This window comes from Scyliorhinus canicula, chromosome 2 (assembly GCF_902713615.1).
Source record: "Scyliorhinus canicula chromosome 2, sScyCan1.1, whole genome shotgun sequence".
NCBI lineage: Eukaryota > Metazoa > Chordata > Chondrichthyes > Carcharhiniformes > Scyliorhinidae > Scyliorhinus > Scyliorhinus canicula.
In genome coordinates this window covers 258,259,397-258,275,439 of record NC_052147.1, presented here as the reverse complement: position 1 = coordinate 258,275,439, position 16,043 = coordinate 258,259,397, and the positions used below count along the sequence as shown (strand labels likewise).

Here is a 16,043-nt window from a genome sequence, read left to right as displayed (position 1 = left end):
CAGGTTAATTGTAAATTTGGAGTACTGTTATAGTCCACTGTGTGGAACTAGTTCAAACTGTAACCCTGGGTCAGAAAAAGTAACTTGACTTCCATCGTTCAATGCACACGCCTAAAAACTTTTGGTTGGTTTTGTGCTGCCAGTTAATTAATAAAAATATTCTAATTTCATATACAAAGCCTCTATTTTTAACAATTTATTGACAGAACAAGATGTTTTACGGAAACTGCTACACTTCGCATTAGCCACAGACGCAGGTAACTGCCAAGTTAATTGCACCGGTTTCAGCACTTTTCAGTTTAACATTTCCTCCATGTGAAAGAAAAGCAACATTCCCTGTTCCCACAGATGAGATAAACCCTAACTTATCATATTAAATGTTCAGTTGCTTCTGTTGTCTGCACCAAAACATTGAAAATGGGTGAAATTTTCCACATAACTGTAGCACAATGGTCTTTACAGATGCAAAATATCAATGCATGGACTGATTTATACAAAAAGCAGCAGTGTTCTAGAGGCCACCAAGATGCTTTGCATCATAAAATAATTTTCTCCGATGGCCATGTTAAGCAGATATACATGCAAAATGTGCTAGCAAGCAAATTCCATTGCTCTTGCAGCTAATTAAGCATTATTTGGAAAAAGCCCGCCATCTTTTTTAACAATAGACAAGCCAAAAATATCTAACAAACTTACCCATTAAGCTATCAATTAAAAACAATTAAACCCTTGATCCTACCAAGATACTGATCAACATTTTTGAAGCATTGCTGCAGAATAATTCTGTGATTTTGCACAATCTTAATGAATTGAGTATGGTTTTGGTTAGGGGAGGGGGGGAGAAGGGAGATCAGTTTGGTGGTGGCATTATGTTGGAGGTGGCAGATATGCCTTGTGGAACTCCTCTGCTCTGTCTGCATGTGTGAGCTAGAGTTTATGGTTACTTACCATTTTATTTCTCCATTCGCCCTCCCATTTTGACCTCTGCCCTCGACGTAAGCTTGATGACCAGCATCCCACCTTTCAGTGAGGCACTTCAAACCCTTCCAGGCTCCCAACACAAGTTCAAAAATTCCAGATCATAACTTTTGCGTCTATCTTCTATTAATAATAATAATCTTAATAAGAACCTTTATTACTGTCACAAGTGGCCTACATTAACACTGAAATGAAGTTACTGTGAAAATCCCCTAGTCGCCACACCTGTTCGGGTGCACAGAGAGAGAATTCAGAATGTCCAATTCACCGAACAGCACATTTTTCAGGACTTGCGGGAAGTGGTTTAGCTCACTGGGCTAAATCGCTGGCTTTTAAAGCAGACCAAGCAGGCCAGCAGCACGGTTCAATTCCCGTACCAGCCTCCCCGGACAGGTGCCGGAATGTGGCGACTAGGGGCTTTTCACAGTAACTTCATTGAAGCCTACTCGTGACAATAAGCGATTTTCAAACCGGAACATCCAGAGGAAACCCACGCAGACACGGAGAATTTGCAGACTCTGCAGTCAGTGACCCAAGTGGGAATTGAACCTGGGACCCTGGCACTGTGAAACAACAGTGCTAACCACTGTGCTACCGTGTCTTGATGATTCTGCTCTACCCATTTACACTTTTTCAAGAGTAACCTTCTGATTCTTCACTTATAGCATCTCCATTACCTTGCATGATATCCCTTTTGTCACTGCCTTCCACCTGATTACAGTATTTTCCTTTTGTTCTTTCCCTATCCCCTTTTCCTGCTCCTGTACTGCTGAAAATCTGCTGTATCTCTAACCTTTTCAGTTCTGACAAAAGGTCAGCAACCTGAAACATTAACTTTTTTCCCTCCGCAGATGCTGCATTTACCAAATATATTATAGTAATCTTTTTTGTCACAAAGCTTAAATTGAAACTGCAATAAGGTTACTGTGAAAAACCCCTAGTCGCCACATGGCGCCTGTTCGGGTACACAGAGTGAGAATTCAGAATGTCCAAATTATCTAACAGCGGGTCTTTCGGGAGTTGTGGAGGGAAACCAGAGCACCCAGAGGAAACCCACGCAGAAACAGCGAGAACGTGCAGACTTCGCACAGACAGTTGACCCAAGCCAGGAATCAAACCTGGGACACTGCCGCTGTGAAGCAACAGTGCTACTCATAGTGCTACTATGCCACCCTAACATCACAAATCAGAAGGATCTTTTGAAAATTCTCAACGCACAGCTAATTAATAACTCAATGTAATCAAGCAATTCAAATTTTGGGGAGGATTTAGGCATGTACAGGGATGCGTGCAATGAACTTCCTCAAAAGGATTATACAAAAACACAATGCAAGCATATCGAAAATAAATAGAAATCCAATTTGTTTTTGATCAGAAAGTATTGCAAACTGATTTTTTCCAAGTAAAAGGCTTAATACAAAATTTTACACTATACTTCCATTATAAATTCAAGCAATAGCACCAATAAGACATCAATATAAATGTTGGCAGGCACATCATTGCTGCACAATTGTGTCACATGCACATATTTCTTTACAAAAATTTTTTTGGGTTGATGAAAATCTGTGTGCGCAACATCTCCATAGCAACTAAATAAAACGTAGCCAATTTTTTCAATGAGTATGCCTCACTCAACTCAGCTGAAGCTACACTTGTAAATATACAACATAATCTAATTTACACAGATGTATACATAAGAACACATGATTTGAAGCAGGCTACTTGACCTTTCAAGTTTTCCCAACATTCAACAAGATCTACCTCAACTCCACCTTCCCACACTAATTTCCATAATGCTTAATTTCCTTAATACCCAAAACATCTATCAACCTGTTTTGACTATCCTGAATGACTGAGCATTCATAGCTCTCTGGGAGAGAATTCCCAAAGATTAGCAAAGCCTGTGTGAAGAAACTATCCCTCATCTCATTCCTAAATAGCCAATCCTTTATTCTAAAACTGTGACTTCATGTTCTAGATTTCCTCGCGAAAGGAAAAATAATTCTCAGCATCTATCCCATCAAGGATTGTAGCATCAGCTATCATACACCTTGTTTTGACAGGAGATAGTATATACTGATCATAATTCGTGCAGGAGAATGATTGTAAAATAAAAATGAAGACATTTGTTAAAATTAAAACAATAGTAACATATTTAGAAGAGCATATCTGGAGATAATAATACTACATTGAAGGATGCTACAACTGCAGTACTTGTTCAATACTTTTCCCAAGGCACATCATATATTTTGAAAACAAAATTTTAAACAAACTGCACAAATTCTCCCCTGAAAATTTTATAATTCTGAAAATGAAAATACAAAAATGCTCAATATACTTGCTGGATAAATGGCAGACACTTCAGCAACATCATTGCATTGATACTTCAAGCATTGTATATTTACCGTAACTAACATAGATCAAATGTTACCAATTTTTCAGAAAAAGGTCTTTAAGCTGGCATAAAATTTGATGAAACATATAGCACTGGCATAAAAATAAGTCTTCCCTGAATAAGATATATGACAGTACAGTATATTGCTACATTAAGAATGCTTGCCACTCATTTGAATTGAAAGACTTTCAAAAGCAAAATAAGAATACAACTCATTTTGGGATGGAATCAGCTCAAACCATAATATCTACTTTCCAGAAGAGTAATGTTGACAATTTGAAGAGAGAAAAATAAAATCATTGTTTTAAATCAGCAAAATCTCTTGATACAAGAAATCATCTTGAACAGAGCTCCAAATCAAGCCACTGGTAAATCTAGACCAACCTGTAGGAATTTCGTGCGCCCAATATGCTCACCTCAAATACGATCCCATTTATTCAATACCAATGAATTTAAGTGCAGATTGACCGAAGTCAAGGTTTTGTGACTGCCTCCATGGACATATAGAGGTACTGTTTAAGCAGCTAAAAAGTTGCAGTTTTTCACAAATGCTCATTTAAGAAGGACCACCTTGCCCATTGGACTATTTCACACTGGGTTGTTTACAGCCAAGTGGGAAGAATCCCAGGATGCAATTCTTTAGGAGCTAGGAATACAATTAACATTACGCTGGGGGTGGTGCAGATCTAGTTCAGGAAATAGTTTTCCAAAACTTAATGCAAAAGGTGCAATCACTTTTAAGCTTCCATCACAAGGTGTGCCATCTTGGAACCATCTCAACCCCAACACAACCACTGCCTCCACTCAGGAGAGAAATCAATCTATTGGGCATGATGCAAAGCAAAACAAAAAACAAGAATAGGATATACAAAAATCAACCAAATATAGAAAAGTTTATTTCATAGTTTAATGTAGGTCAACAAACGGACCAGGGAAAGAAATTCTAGAATTTCAAATTAACAGCATTTAAGAACACTGTAAAAATAGTGAATATTTTCCACATCTTCTATAAAAATGTCCCTTGAAATTGCATTAATTATAAAACAAAAGAAAGCACAGAACATTAAATCAAAACTGCCAACTGACGATTAAATCACTTGCTGCTTTATGTTTAACATATAAATTCAATGTACATCACTGCGTAGTTTCAAAATGTAATAAAAGTTTCTTGGTTAAAAAACATATAGCATCAGATCCTTTCCTTTTCCAAGCAAAACCATCTTCACACTAAGCTATGATCTAAACAATTACACTATGGAACACTATCAACATATATCCGCAGAGTAAGTCACCATGCACATCAGCTCTAACATTGTGCATTTATTTTTTAAAAAACATTAAATCCCTGGAGTTTTGTAATAAAAATGTAATACTGGAGTGACAGATGGTCAAACTGCACAATGTTTAAACCCTTCAACCCCAAATGTTTCTTTAGGTTTGAAATCCTAGTTATTGTAATCCACATCCTACTGGGCCTGTAAATATGCAAAATATGAAAAATCACAAACATGACGGTATCTTAACTGCCAGTCGATTCACATTTTCAAACAGAGGGGGAAAATGCATACCAATCTGCAGATCCTACTGCAACCCGCCCCCCCTCCAGATATCCAAACACATTTTTGCATCAGGATGGAACAACCGCTCTGATTACTGCGGGGTTGGTACCCACAAGAGCTGAAGTTGGACTGTTGTAAACAGCAGTCACGCATGGCCGTGGCCTGCAACGTAGCATCATCATCAGCAGCAGCAAAGAGGGGGCGGATAAATAGAAGCCTTTAAACCAGATTAAACCCCATTTTCAGGAGCCAGCAACGTTCCTCTTCTGCGAAATATACCTAAAAAAAATTAAACCCCAAACTCCAACTCCAACAGGACCACATTCTTAACACTGAGAAATATTTATATATTACAGTGTAAAATTTACACTTCATATAAAATAAAGATCTTTTTTTATATATTTTTTTAAAAACGAGGCTGGGAATTGCTTTGCAACCACTTACCTTCAACTCTTGTGTCCCCCCCCTCCCTCGCCAAAGCTTTCGTTTCAAAAAAAAAGTCAAAAACAAAGGGTAATAAAGGGCTGAAATGGCACTTAGAAGGCTGCTGGCCAGGCCCGGGAGGTCGGCTGGTTGTTAAGGGAGGTATCCAGGAAGTTTTTCAGACGCTCGGGATGTATCCGGTTGGGAATGTGGACTCATAATAACAAAAAGAGAGGAACGGCCGATTTATTTCTGGGGACTTCGCGGGAGCTTTGCACAGAAAGACTAGCGGGTGGGAGGGGGGGTGGAGAGAGACAGAGGGAGGGAGGCAGGGTGAGAGAGAGAGAGGGGCAAGAGAGAACGAGAGGAGAGAGAGAGAAAAAAAACCTGCAGCTGAAAATACCCGGGGCACTGCGCATGTGCCAGGACGGAGATGGCCCAGAATGCCGCGGGGGGACAGGGAGGCGTTGCGAACCGAGTGACGGGGCGGGTGGGAGGTCATGGGCGGGTCAGAGGGCAAAGGGCGCTTGGGGGGGGCGGGATTAGACAAAGGCGCTTGGTTACCTGAGTGACGATCGGCAGTGAGTGAGCCAGCGAGGGAGAGAGAGAGAGAGAGCGAGCGGGAGGGCCTGGCGGCTCAGGTAGGTGCAGCCTGGCTTTCAAATATGGGCCCATTCCCATGATGTTTGTGTATCTCTATTTGTATGAATAATACGCCCCCTCCCATAATTTTCCTTATGCAGTTTGGAAATCTGAGATATTAGTTGTGGGCACGTTTGCTGTTTTAAGTCTCCCCCCCCCCCCCCCCCCCCCACACACACTCTGTCCCTCCTCGGGCGCCTGTGGGGAATCCTCTTTTTGTCCGAATTGTTATCATTATTTTGCCAACGTTCTTGATTCTGTCCAGCTTTTTTGTTCAATTGGGAACCGGCGATTTGATCCATCGCAATGATTTCCTTAAGATTGGTCTTGCATGTCTCTTCCTCTTTCCCCCTCCCCAAGACAGTGCAATTCTTCAGCCTTTTTTTTTTCCAACATGCGGGTTTGGGTTTGTCCTTTTTGTTTTGGAGAGGTGAGGGGAATCTGATACATACTTTGGTTCTGTCCTCATCAAAGGATGACACCAGCAACGTACCAGACATGTTGGGGAACGCAATGTTTAGTAAGACAGTGAGGAACTGAAGGAGATCAGTATTAGTCGGGGAACGGTGTTGGGAAAATTGATGGGATTGAAGGCCAAAAAATCCCCAGGGTCTGACAATCTACATACCAGAATACTTAAGGAAGTAGCCCCAGAAATAACGGATGTATTGGCAGTCATCTTCCAAGATTGTATCGGCTACAGATTGGGAGGGGGTAGCTAATGTAACCCCACTATTTAAAAAGGGAGGCAGAGAGAAAACAGGAAATTATAGAGTAGTCAGCCTCATGTTGGTTTTGAGGAAAATACTAGAGACCATGAGAAGAAGATTTAATAACAGAGCACTTGGAAAACAGTGGCAGGATTGGATAGACTCAGCATGGGGTTGCGAAAGGGAATTCATGCTTGACAATCTACTGGAATTCTTTGAGGATGTAACGAATAGAGTTGATGAAGGGGGACCAGTGGATGTGGTTTATTTGGACTTTCAGAAGGCTTTCGACAAAGTCCCACGTAAGAGATTAGTGTGTAAAATTGAAGCACATGGGATTGCGGGTAGTGTATTGAGATGGATAAAAAACTGATTGATTGGGTGACAGGAAACAGAGAGGAGGAATAAATGAGCCATTTTACAAATGACAGGCAGTGACTAGTGGAGTGCTGCAGGAATGAATACTAGGACCCCAGTTATCCACGATACATATTTAAGTGAGAGAATAGCATGTAATATCACAAGATTTGCAGATGACACAAATCTGGGTGGGAGGGTGAGCTGTGAGGAGGATGCAGAGATGCTTCAGTGTGATTTGAACAACTTGAGTGAGTGTGCAAATGTATGGCAGATGCACTATAATGTGAGGTTGTCCACTTTCACAGTAACTTCATTGCAGTGTTAATGTAAGCCTACTTGTGACAATAAAGATTATTATTATTACTTTGGTAGCAAAAACAGGAATGCAGATTATTATCTGAACGGTTATAGATTGAGAGAGGGGAGTGTGCAACTGGTCCACCTACATGAGTTGCTGAAGGGAAGCATGCAGCAAAGAAGGATATTGGCCTTAATAGCGGAGGGATTTGAGGATAGGAGTAGGGATGTCTTGTTGCAATTATGCAGGCCCTTGATGAGACCATACCTGGAATATTGTGTGAAGTTTTGGTGGTCTTATCTTGAGGAAGGATGTTCTTACTATAGAGGGAGTAAAGGTTTATCAGACTGATTCCTGGAATGCTGGGACTGACGTATGAGGAGGGATTGAGTCAGTTAGGGTTACATTCGCTAGTATTTCTAAGAATTTGGGGTGTCTAATAGAAACCTATACAATTCTAACAGGACCATACAGGGTAGGTGCAGAAAGGAGCCCAGAACCAGGGGTCAAAATCTAAGGGTAAGCGATAAACCATTTAGGACTGAGATGAGAAATTTCTTCACCCAGAGAGCGATGAGCCAGTGCAATTTGCTACCACAGCAAACAGTTGAGGCCAAAACATTGTATACTTTAAAGGAGTTTGATATGGCACCAGGGACTAAAGGGATCAAAGGATGGGAGGGAAGCGGGAACAGGATATGGAGTTGGATGATCAGCCATTTTCATAATGAATGGCGGTGCAGGCTCAAAGGGCTGAATGGCCTACTCCTGCTATTTTCTCTGATGAAGGGAACCTCCAAAAAGGTTTATCCCTTCCTCTACGCACCTTCTGAGTGTTTCAATCATTTTTCTGTTTCCCTCAGCCCCACGTCAATACAGACGAGATTTGCTCCACGAGGCAGTGGTTGTGTTGTGCAAAGATGGGTTAAGGTTTCATTTTCTGTTTGCACGATTGTTCGCAAGAGACTCGATTCATGCCAGTGGGCCAAATGCCCCTTTCAGTGCTGCCGGTTTCCACTCCAGTGGTTCTTTTTTTTCATATGTAAAGGTCGCCAAGCTGCAAATTCCCAAACGAAGATGTTGTCTGTTAGTGCTGTATTCTGAAGACTGATTACCAACAGTAGGCAGTGGCCGGGATATTTCTGCTTGTATATTATACAAGCAACAGCCTGGTGGAGTCATTTAACTTCATCATTCCACCTGGTTAATGAAAAGAAATGCTGAGTAGTTCAACAGCGGAGCTCCCTGAAATTTGCCTGCAGAACCACAATATCTTGATCCTGTGTCATCAATAATCTATTTCTGTATCAGGGCTAAATTTATGCCCTTTGTGAAAGAAGGAAGGAAGGAATTGCCTGATTAAAGCTCAGGACGTCCTAAAGTGTTTTATTTGCAGTTTGGATGTGCAATTAAATTGAAGTGTCCTTTGTAACTCGGTAATCGAGTTCAAATCCAATTCCTGAGTGCACTTGGGTAAAGCAAAGATCTCCTGAGATTTCAGACATAGAGAGGGAGGTCACAGAGACTATGATCTGCAGCTAATGTGGTCAGTAGAGAGGAGAGTGTGTCTTTCTGTTTACTACCAGGCAGAATGCAGGAGGGAAGATGGTCTCTTGTTGAAAAGATGTATTCTGTGGCAGTTGAAGATATCTGGAAGATTCACCCTGGCATAAGCAAAGGGTGAAACAATTGCTGGAGTGGTTTTACTGCTTGTACGTCTTTCTGGACTTTTCTGGAAACTGAGAATAGTGCCTTCTGACGGTCATGGGATGTTATGCCTCGGTGAATAAGTGAACCTGTTGGAAGCGATGTTGGACAGGTTCCTTTAAAAACTGCAGTTCTGTGGAGGAAATTAAGTGTTAACTGTGGCATGGGGCTTTCGGTCATGTTAAAAGTTCAAGGTGAAATTAATTTCCGTAGCTTAGTGTATTAGTTACTTACTAGATATTATTTAGTTGATAAAAGCAAATTACTGTGGATTCTGGAATCTGAAACAAAAACAGAAAATACTGGACAATCGCAGCAGGTCTGACAGCATCTGTGGAGAGAGAAGGGAGCTAATGTTTCAAGTCTGGATGGCACTTTGTCAAATTATTTAGTTGATATTGCTTTTAGTTTTTGTTACAGTCAAAGTCTTAAAACGTGTATCTTCTACCTCATTGACTGGAGCAGTTGGTGGTATAAAGGTCGAATGGCATTGAATTCTATAGCACTCTGAGATAATATAGAGTCTCAATGTTTTGATTATGTGGATGTTGGTGCTCACTATCTCACCATAATAAAATAGGTGCCAGGAAGCAACAGGGCTTTCTTAACGAACCAAGCACAAAATATGACATGTAGTATATCTTGTATACTTTTTAAAAATAAATTTAGAGTAACCAGTTAGTGTGGGGTGAAACCCACGCAGACATTGGGAGAATGTGCAAACTCCACGCGGACAATGACTCGGGGCTGGGATTCGAACCCAGGTCATCACGCTGTAGTCCCAGTGCTAACCACTGTGCCACATGCCACCCCTGAAAGAGCACCCTACCTAAGCCCATGCAATCTCTCCCCGTAACCCCACCTAACCTTTTGGACACTAAGGGGCAATTTAGCATGGCTAATCCACCTCACCTACACATATTTGGACTGTAGGAGGAAGCCCATGCACACACAGGTAGAATGTGCAAACTCCACAAAAGGTCTGAAACGAAACCCGTGTCTCTGGTGCTGTGAGGCAGCAGTGCTAAGTGCTGTGCCACTGTGCTGCCCTGACACAATCTTAGCACAAATATTGCTCTTTATTGTGAAACATTTGAATTGAGCCGATCATGATTATTCATTTTAACTTTTTTCATTGCAGTTTATGAAAAATCTTTATCATGAGTAAAAGAAAATCTAAGGACAACAGCTTTTCTCTGGGCGAATGCATTACCAAAGTTTGTATTTACATTTTAAGTTATATGAATAGTAATTTTATATTGAATTCTTGCAATCGAGTGAGCAACTTCTTCTTTCTAATAGCTATGAGCTTTTCTGATGTATTTGCATTATTACCGTATGGTCATGGCCGTATTCTGAAAGTTGCGGCTAAATTTAATCCAACCCCCGAACAAATGCATTGCAAACCTCTTGTGTGATATAATAAAACTTCACTGTGGGAGAATATTAAAATAATGCATCTTTCACGCTTGTGTAGTCATTGTTCTGTAAGCAACTGTGGTACAGTAGTCCCCCTTTATAACGCGGGTGTTGGGGTCCAAGACAGCCACCCGCGTTGCAACCGAGCCGCGGATATCAACGATGGGGGTTTTAAATTTATTTAAAAATCTATGCTAGCGCTTCCCATTGAGAGTCTACGGGGGGCGGGGGGAGAGGTCAGACCCCCGTAGACTCACAATGGGAAGCGCTAGCATAGATTTTTAAATAAATTTAAAACCCCCATCATGGATCCAATTAAAATTTCAGCGGCCGGCTCACTTTGATCCGGAGAGGGAAGCTGCTCTCACTGAAATCAGCCGGCCGCTGAAATTGACACTGCCCGCTGCTCTCTCCCTCCAATCCAACTTTTAAGTTTTAATGTTTCTGATTGGAGGGAGAGAGCAGCCGGCAGTGTCAATTTCTTTTTTTTTCCTCCGGCTTGCCCCCTCTCCCCCCACACCCTCCCACTCGCCCCCTCTCCCCCCCAACAACCCTCCGGCTCGCCCCCTCTCCCCCACACCCTCCGGCTCGCCCCCTCTCCCCCCACACCCTCCGGCTCGCCCCCTCTCCCCCCACATCCTCCGGCTCGCCCCCTCCCCACACCCTCCGGCTCGCCCCCTCTCCCCCCACAGCGTCCAGCTCTCCCCCCACACCTTCCGGCTCGCTCCCTCTCCCCCACGCCCTCCGGCTCGCTCCCTCTCCCCCACACCCTCCTGCTCTCCCCCACAGCGTCCAGCTCGCCCCCTCTCCCCCCACACCTTCCGGCTCGCTCCCTCTCCCCCTCTCCCCCACACCCTCCTGCTCTCCCCCACAGCGTCCAGCTTGCCCCCTGTTCCCCCACACCCTCCGGCTCGCCCCCTCCCCACACCCTCCGGCTCGCCCCCTCCCCCCCTCTCCTCCCCCTTCCCCCAACACCCGCAGGGCCCCCCTCTCTCCCCCAACCCCGCAGGGCCCTCCTCTCTCCCCCAACACCCGCAGGTCCACGCTCTATCCCCCACACCCCCAGGGGGGTCTCCCCCACACCCACAGGGGGGTCTCCCCCACACCCGCCCACACCCGCTCCCCCCCGACACCCGCCCCCCCCCACCTCTCCCCCCCCAACACCCGCAGGACCCCCCTCTCTCCCGCAACACCCGCAGGGCCCCCCTCTCTCCCCCACACCCCCAGGGGGGTCGCCCCCACACCCACAGGGGGTCTCCCCCACACCCGCCCCCCTCCTCTCTCCCCCCCCGCACACTCTCCCCCCCCCCAACACCCGCCCCCCCCTCTCCCCCCCCCAACACCCGCCCCCCTCCTCTCCCCCCCCCCGAACACCCGCCCCCCTCCTCTCCCCCCCCAACACCCGCCCCCTCCTCTCACCCCCCCAACACCCTCTCCCCCCCAACACCCGCCCCCCTCCTCTCCCCCCCCAACACCCGCCCCCCTCCTCTCCCCCCCCAACACCCTCGCCCCCCTCCTCTCCCCCCAACACCCGCCCCCTCCTCTTCCCCCCCAACACCCGCCCCCCTCCTCCTCTCCCCCCCAACACCCGCCCCCCTCCTCTCCCCCCCCAACACCCCGCCCCCCTCCTCTCCCCCCCCAACACCCGCCCCCCTCCTCTCCCCCCCCCAACACCCGCCCCCCTCCTTTCCCCCCCCAACATCCGCCCCCACTCCTCTCCCCCCAACACCCGCCCCCCTCCTCTCCCCCCCCAACACCCGCAGGGCCCTCCTCTCTCCCCCAACACCCGCAGGTCCACCCTCTCTCCCCCACACCCCCAAGGGGGTCTCCCCCACACCCGCCCCCCTCCTCTCCCCCCAACACCCGCCCCCCTCTCCTCTCCCCCCAACACCCGCCCCCCTCTTCTCCCCCCCAACACCCGCCCCCCTCTTCTCCCCCCCAACACCCGCCCCCCCTCTTCTCCTCCCAACACCCGCCACCCCTCTTCTCCCCCCCCAACACCCGCCCCCCTCTTCTCCCCCCCCCAACACCCGCCCCCCCCTCTTCTCCCCCCCCCAACACCCGCCCCCCCCTCTTCTCCCCCCCCAACACCCGCCCCCCTCTTCTCCCCCCCCAACACCCGCCCCCCCTCTTCTCCCCCCCCCAACACCCGCCCCCCCTCTTCTCCCCCCCCCAACACCCGCCCCCCCTCTTCTCCCCCCCCCCCAACACCCGCCCCCCCTCTTCTCCCCCCCAACACCCGCCCCCCCCCCCCCCCGGCAGTGTCAACTTCAGCAGCCGGCTGATTATTTCAGTGAGAGCAGCTTCCCTCTCCGGATCAAATTGACACTGCCGGCTGCTCTCTCCCTCCAATCCAACTTTTAAGTTTTAATGTTTCTGATTGGAGGGAGAGAGCAGCGGGCAGTGTCAATTTCAGCGGCCGGCTCACTTTGATCCGGAGAGGGAAGCTGCTCTCACTGAAATAATCAGCCGGCCGCTGAAATTGACACAACTGACAGTTGGGGTCCATAATCCCCCCCCGCGGTATATCGCGAACCGCGGTATTGTGGAGCGCGGTATAACGGGGGACTACTGTAGTTGGCTTGCATAGAGAAAATGTTGGTTGAACATAGAGCATACAGTGCAGAAGGAGGCCATTCGACCATCGAGTCTGCACCGACCCGCTTAAGCCCTCGCGTCCGCCCTATCCCCGTAACCCAATAACCCCTCCTAACCTTTTTTGGTCACTAAGAGCAATTTATCATGGCCAATCCACCTAACCTGCACATCTTTGGACTGTGGGAGGAAACCGGAGCACCCGGAGGAAACCCACGCGGACACTGGGAGAACATGCATACTCTGCACAGACAGTGACCCAGTGGGGAATTGAACCTGGGACCCTGGCGCTGTGAAGCCACAGTGCTACCCACTTGAGCTACCGTGCTGCCCATTGGATGATAAACGTTGATCATGACATGGGAGAACTTGCTGGTTCTTATTTGTGTGGTGCAATGGGATCTTTTACGTTTACCTAAATAGGCAGACAGGCTTGGTTTAACGACTCAGCTGCTAGATGTACTTCCAAAATTTCAACCGAGATTATGTCAACTCAAGAATTGGTCTTGAGTCTGTGATCTTTTGACTTGAGGTGATTGTTAGATGAACCAAGTTTCTACCTGATAGTTTGATTTGGGGAAGCGGCAGTTCATTTTGAACAAATGGAATAATCTTGCAAAGGGCAGCACGGTAGCACAAGTGGATAGCACTGTGGCTTCACAGCGCCAGGGTCCCAGGTTCGATTCCCCGCTGGGTCACTGTCTGTGCAGAGTCTGCACATTCTCCCCATGTCTGCGTGGGTTTCCTCCGGGTTCTCCGGTTTCCTCCCACAGTCCAAAAACGTGCAGGTTAGGTGGATTGGCCATGATAAATTGCCCTTAGTGACCAAAAAGGGTAGGTTAGGAGGGGCAATTGGGTTACAGGGATAGGGTGGAAGTGAGGGCTTAAGTGAGTCTGCGTAGATTTGATGGGCCGAATGGCCTCTTTCTGCACTATATGTTCTATGTATTGCTTGATTTTGATTTAAGGCAACTCATCCAGGTAAGTACTGCGTTTTCCATTTGTGTTCTTTCTTTCCTAATCCTGAACCGTCCTAGTGGGAAAACTGAAATCCAAGGCTAGTTGTTTAAGAAGTCCAATAAATGATGTTAACATGGGATGTGCATACTTATGAGCCTGAGCAATGTATTAACAACACTTAAATGTTTACCAGTAGGAGTAGCATTCTGCACTGACACAAAGCATTAAGTGCAAGACAAAATCTTCAGTCCAGAGATAGTGTTATGTGTTAGTGATTGGCATCAATTAGCTCATTAGTTAGTGATGTTGGAGCAAGAGTTTTTGAAGCAAGTGATCTATTGAGTGTGAAGATTAGCAAATGGACATGTGATGGACTGAAAAGGAAGTGTTATTAAAACGCTATGAAAAATATTCACAATATATTTCCCTACTCACAATAGAGGAGACATGGCATTGGATTGGCTGCAGTGATATGTTCCTTTGAGAATAAATGCCTTTGTGAGTTGAGCTGATCATAAAAAAATAAGTAGCTGTTCAAAAACCAAAAAATGATAACCATAATAATAACTGTAGGCCAATCAGTTTATTGTCAGATGTAGGAAAACTACCAGAGATCATTATCCAGGAGACTTCTCACTCTGAGAAGCTTGAATTAATAATAGTCAGCCAGCACAGACTTCTTTGTGGCAAATTGTCTGACTAATCCGATTGATTTCTTTTGAAGTAACGAAGCACATGGTGGGAACTTGGATACAGAATTGGTGAAGGGATAGGAGATAGCAAGTAGTGATGGACGGATCTTTTTTCTGTCAGGAACAAAAGTCTACAATGCAGTCATTTGGAGCAATATCAGGACTTTTCTTTTGGGTATGGAAATAATCTGGTCTTGGGGGACAAGGAGTACAATTTTGAAGTTTGCAGAGCATATAAAAACTTGGAAACATACTAAGTAGTGGACGTCAGGAGGATATCGGCAGACATTTAGCAGATATTGTTAATGAAGTTAAGTATGGAGTGATGTCCCGGGTTCTATTCCCGGCTCAGACCATAAGTCACAGGAGCAGAATTAGGCCAGTCGGCCCATCGAGTCTACTCCGCCATTCAATCATGGCTGATATTTTTCTCATCCCCATTCTGCTGCCTTCACCCCATAACCCCTGATCCACTCAACCGTTCCTCATACGATGAGCTCTTCATTCCAGGGATCATTCTTGTGAACCTCCTATGGACCCTTTCCACATTCGTAGATACGGGACCCAAAACTGCTCACAATACTCCAAATGGGGTCTGACCAGAGCCTTATATAGCCTCAGAAGTACATCCTTGGTCTTGTATTCTCGCTCTCTCAACATGAATGCTAACATTGCATTTGCATTCCTAACTGCCGACTGAACCTGCACGTTAACCTTAAGAGAATCGTGAACAAGGAGTCCCATGTCCTTTTGTGCTTCTGATTTCCTAAGCATCTCCCCATTTAGAAAATAGTGTATGCCCCCATTCCGCCTTCCAATAACCTCACATTTTTCCACATTGTATTCCATCTGCCACTTTTCCCACTCTCCTCGTCTGTTCAAGTCCTTCTGCAGCCCACCTGCTTCCTCAATAATACCTGCCCCATTACAGTTCCTTGTTAATCTGCAAATTTCGCAACAGTGTCTTCAGTTCCTTCTTCCAGATCATTAATGTATATTGTGAAAAGTTGTGGTCTCAGCACAGACCACTGAGGCACACCACTAGTCACCGGCTGCCATCCCGAAAAAGACTCCTTTATCCCCATTTTCTGCCGTCTGCCAGTCAGCCAATCCTCTATCCATGCCAGGGTCTTATCCTTAACACCATGGGCTCTTAACGTATTTAACAGTCTCCTCTGCGGCATCTTGTCAAAGGCCATCTGGAAATCAAAATAAATCACGTCCACTGGTTCTCCTTTGTCTAACTTCCTTAAAGAACTCTAACAGATTTATCAGACATGACCGCCCCTTGACTAAGCCGTGCTG

At 45.8% G+C, this 16,043-nt stretch overlaps 2 protein-coding genes across 5 annotated transcripts in view; one reads left to right on the top strand and one right to left on the bottom strand.

The window, feature by feature from the left end:
* The window catches only part of mbd6 (methyl-CpG binding domain protein 6), a 371,598-nt gene extending 365,858 nt beyond the window's left edge, over window positions 1-5,740 (bottom strand). The window contains exon 1 of one of the 3 annotated variants that reach the window (XM_038789976.1): window positions 5,377-5,740. The gene's annotated coding sequence lies outside the window, so the exon portion shown is untranslated. The remainder of the gene's footprint in view (window positions 1-5,376) is intronic. The other 2 variants (XM_038789979.1, XM_038789978.1) reach the window with 2 other exon arrangements.
* Window positions 5,741-5,909: 169 nt separating this feature from the next.
* Window positions 5,910-16,043, top strand: part of orc4 (origin recognition complex, subunit 4) — a 104,642-nt gene continuing 94,508 nt past the window's right edge. Inside the window, exons 1-2 of one of the 2 annotated variants that reach the window (XM_038789972.1) lie at window positions 5,910-5,996; window positions 10,214-10,289. In XM_038789972.1, the coding sequence (XP_038645900.1) occupies window positions 10,233-10,289 (57 nt within the window). In that variant the 5' untranslated portion in view covers window positions 5,910-5,996; window positions 10,214-10,232. The remainder of the gene's footprint in view (window positions 5,997-10,213; window positions 10,290-16,043) is intronic. The other variant, XM_038789973.1, reaches the window with a different exon arrangement.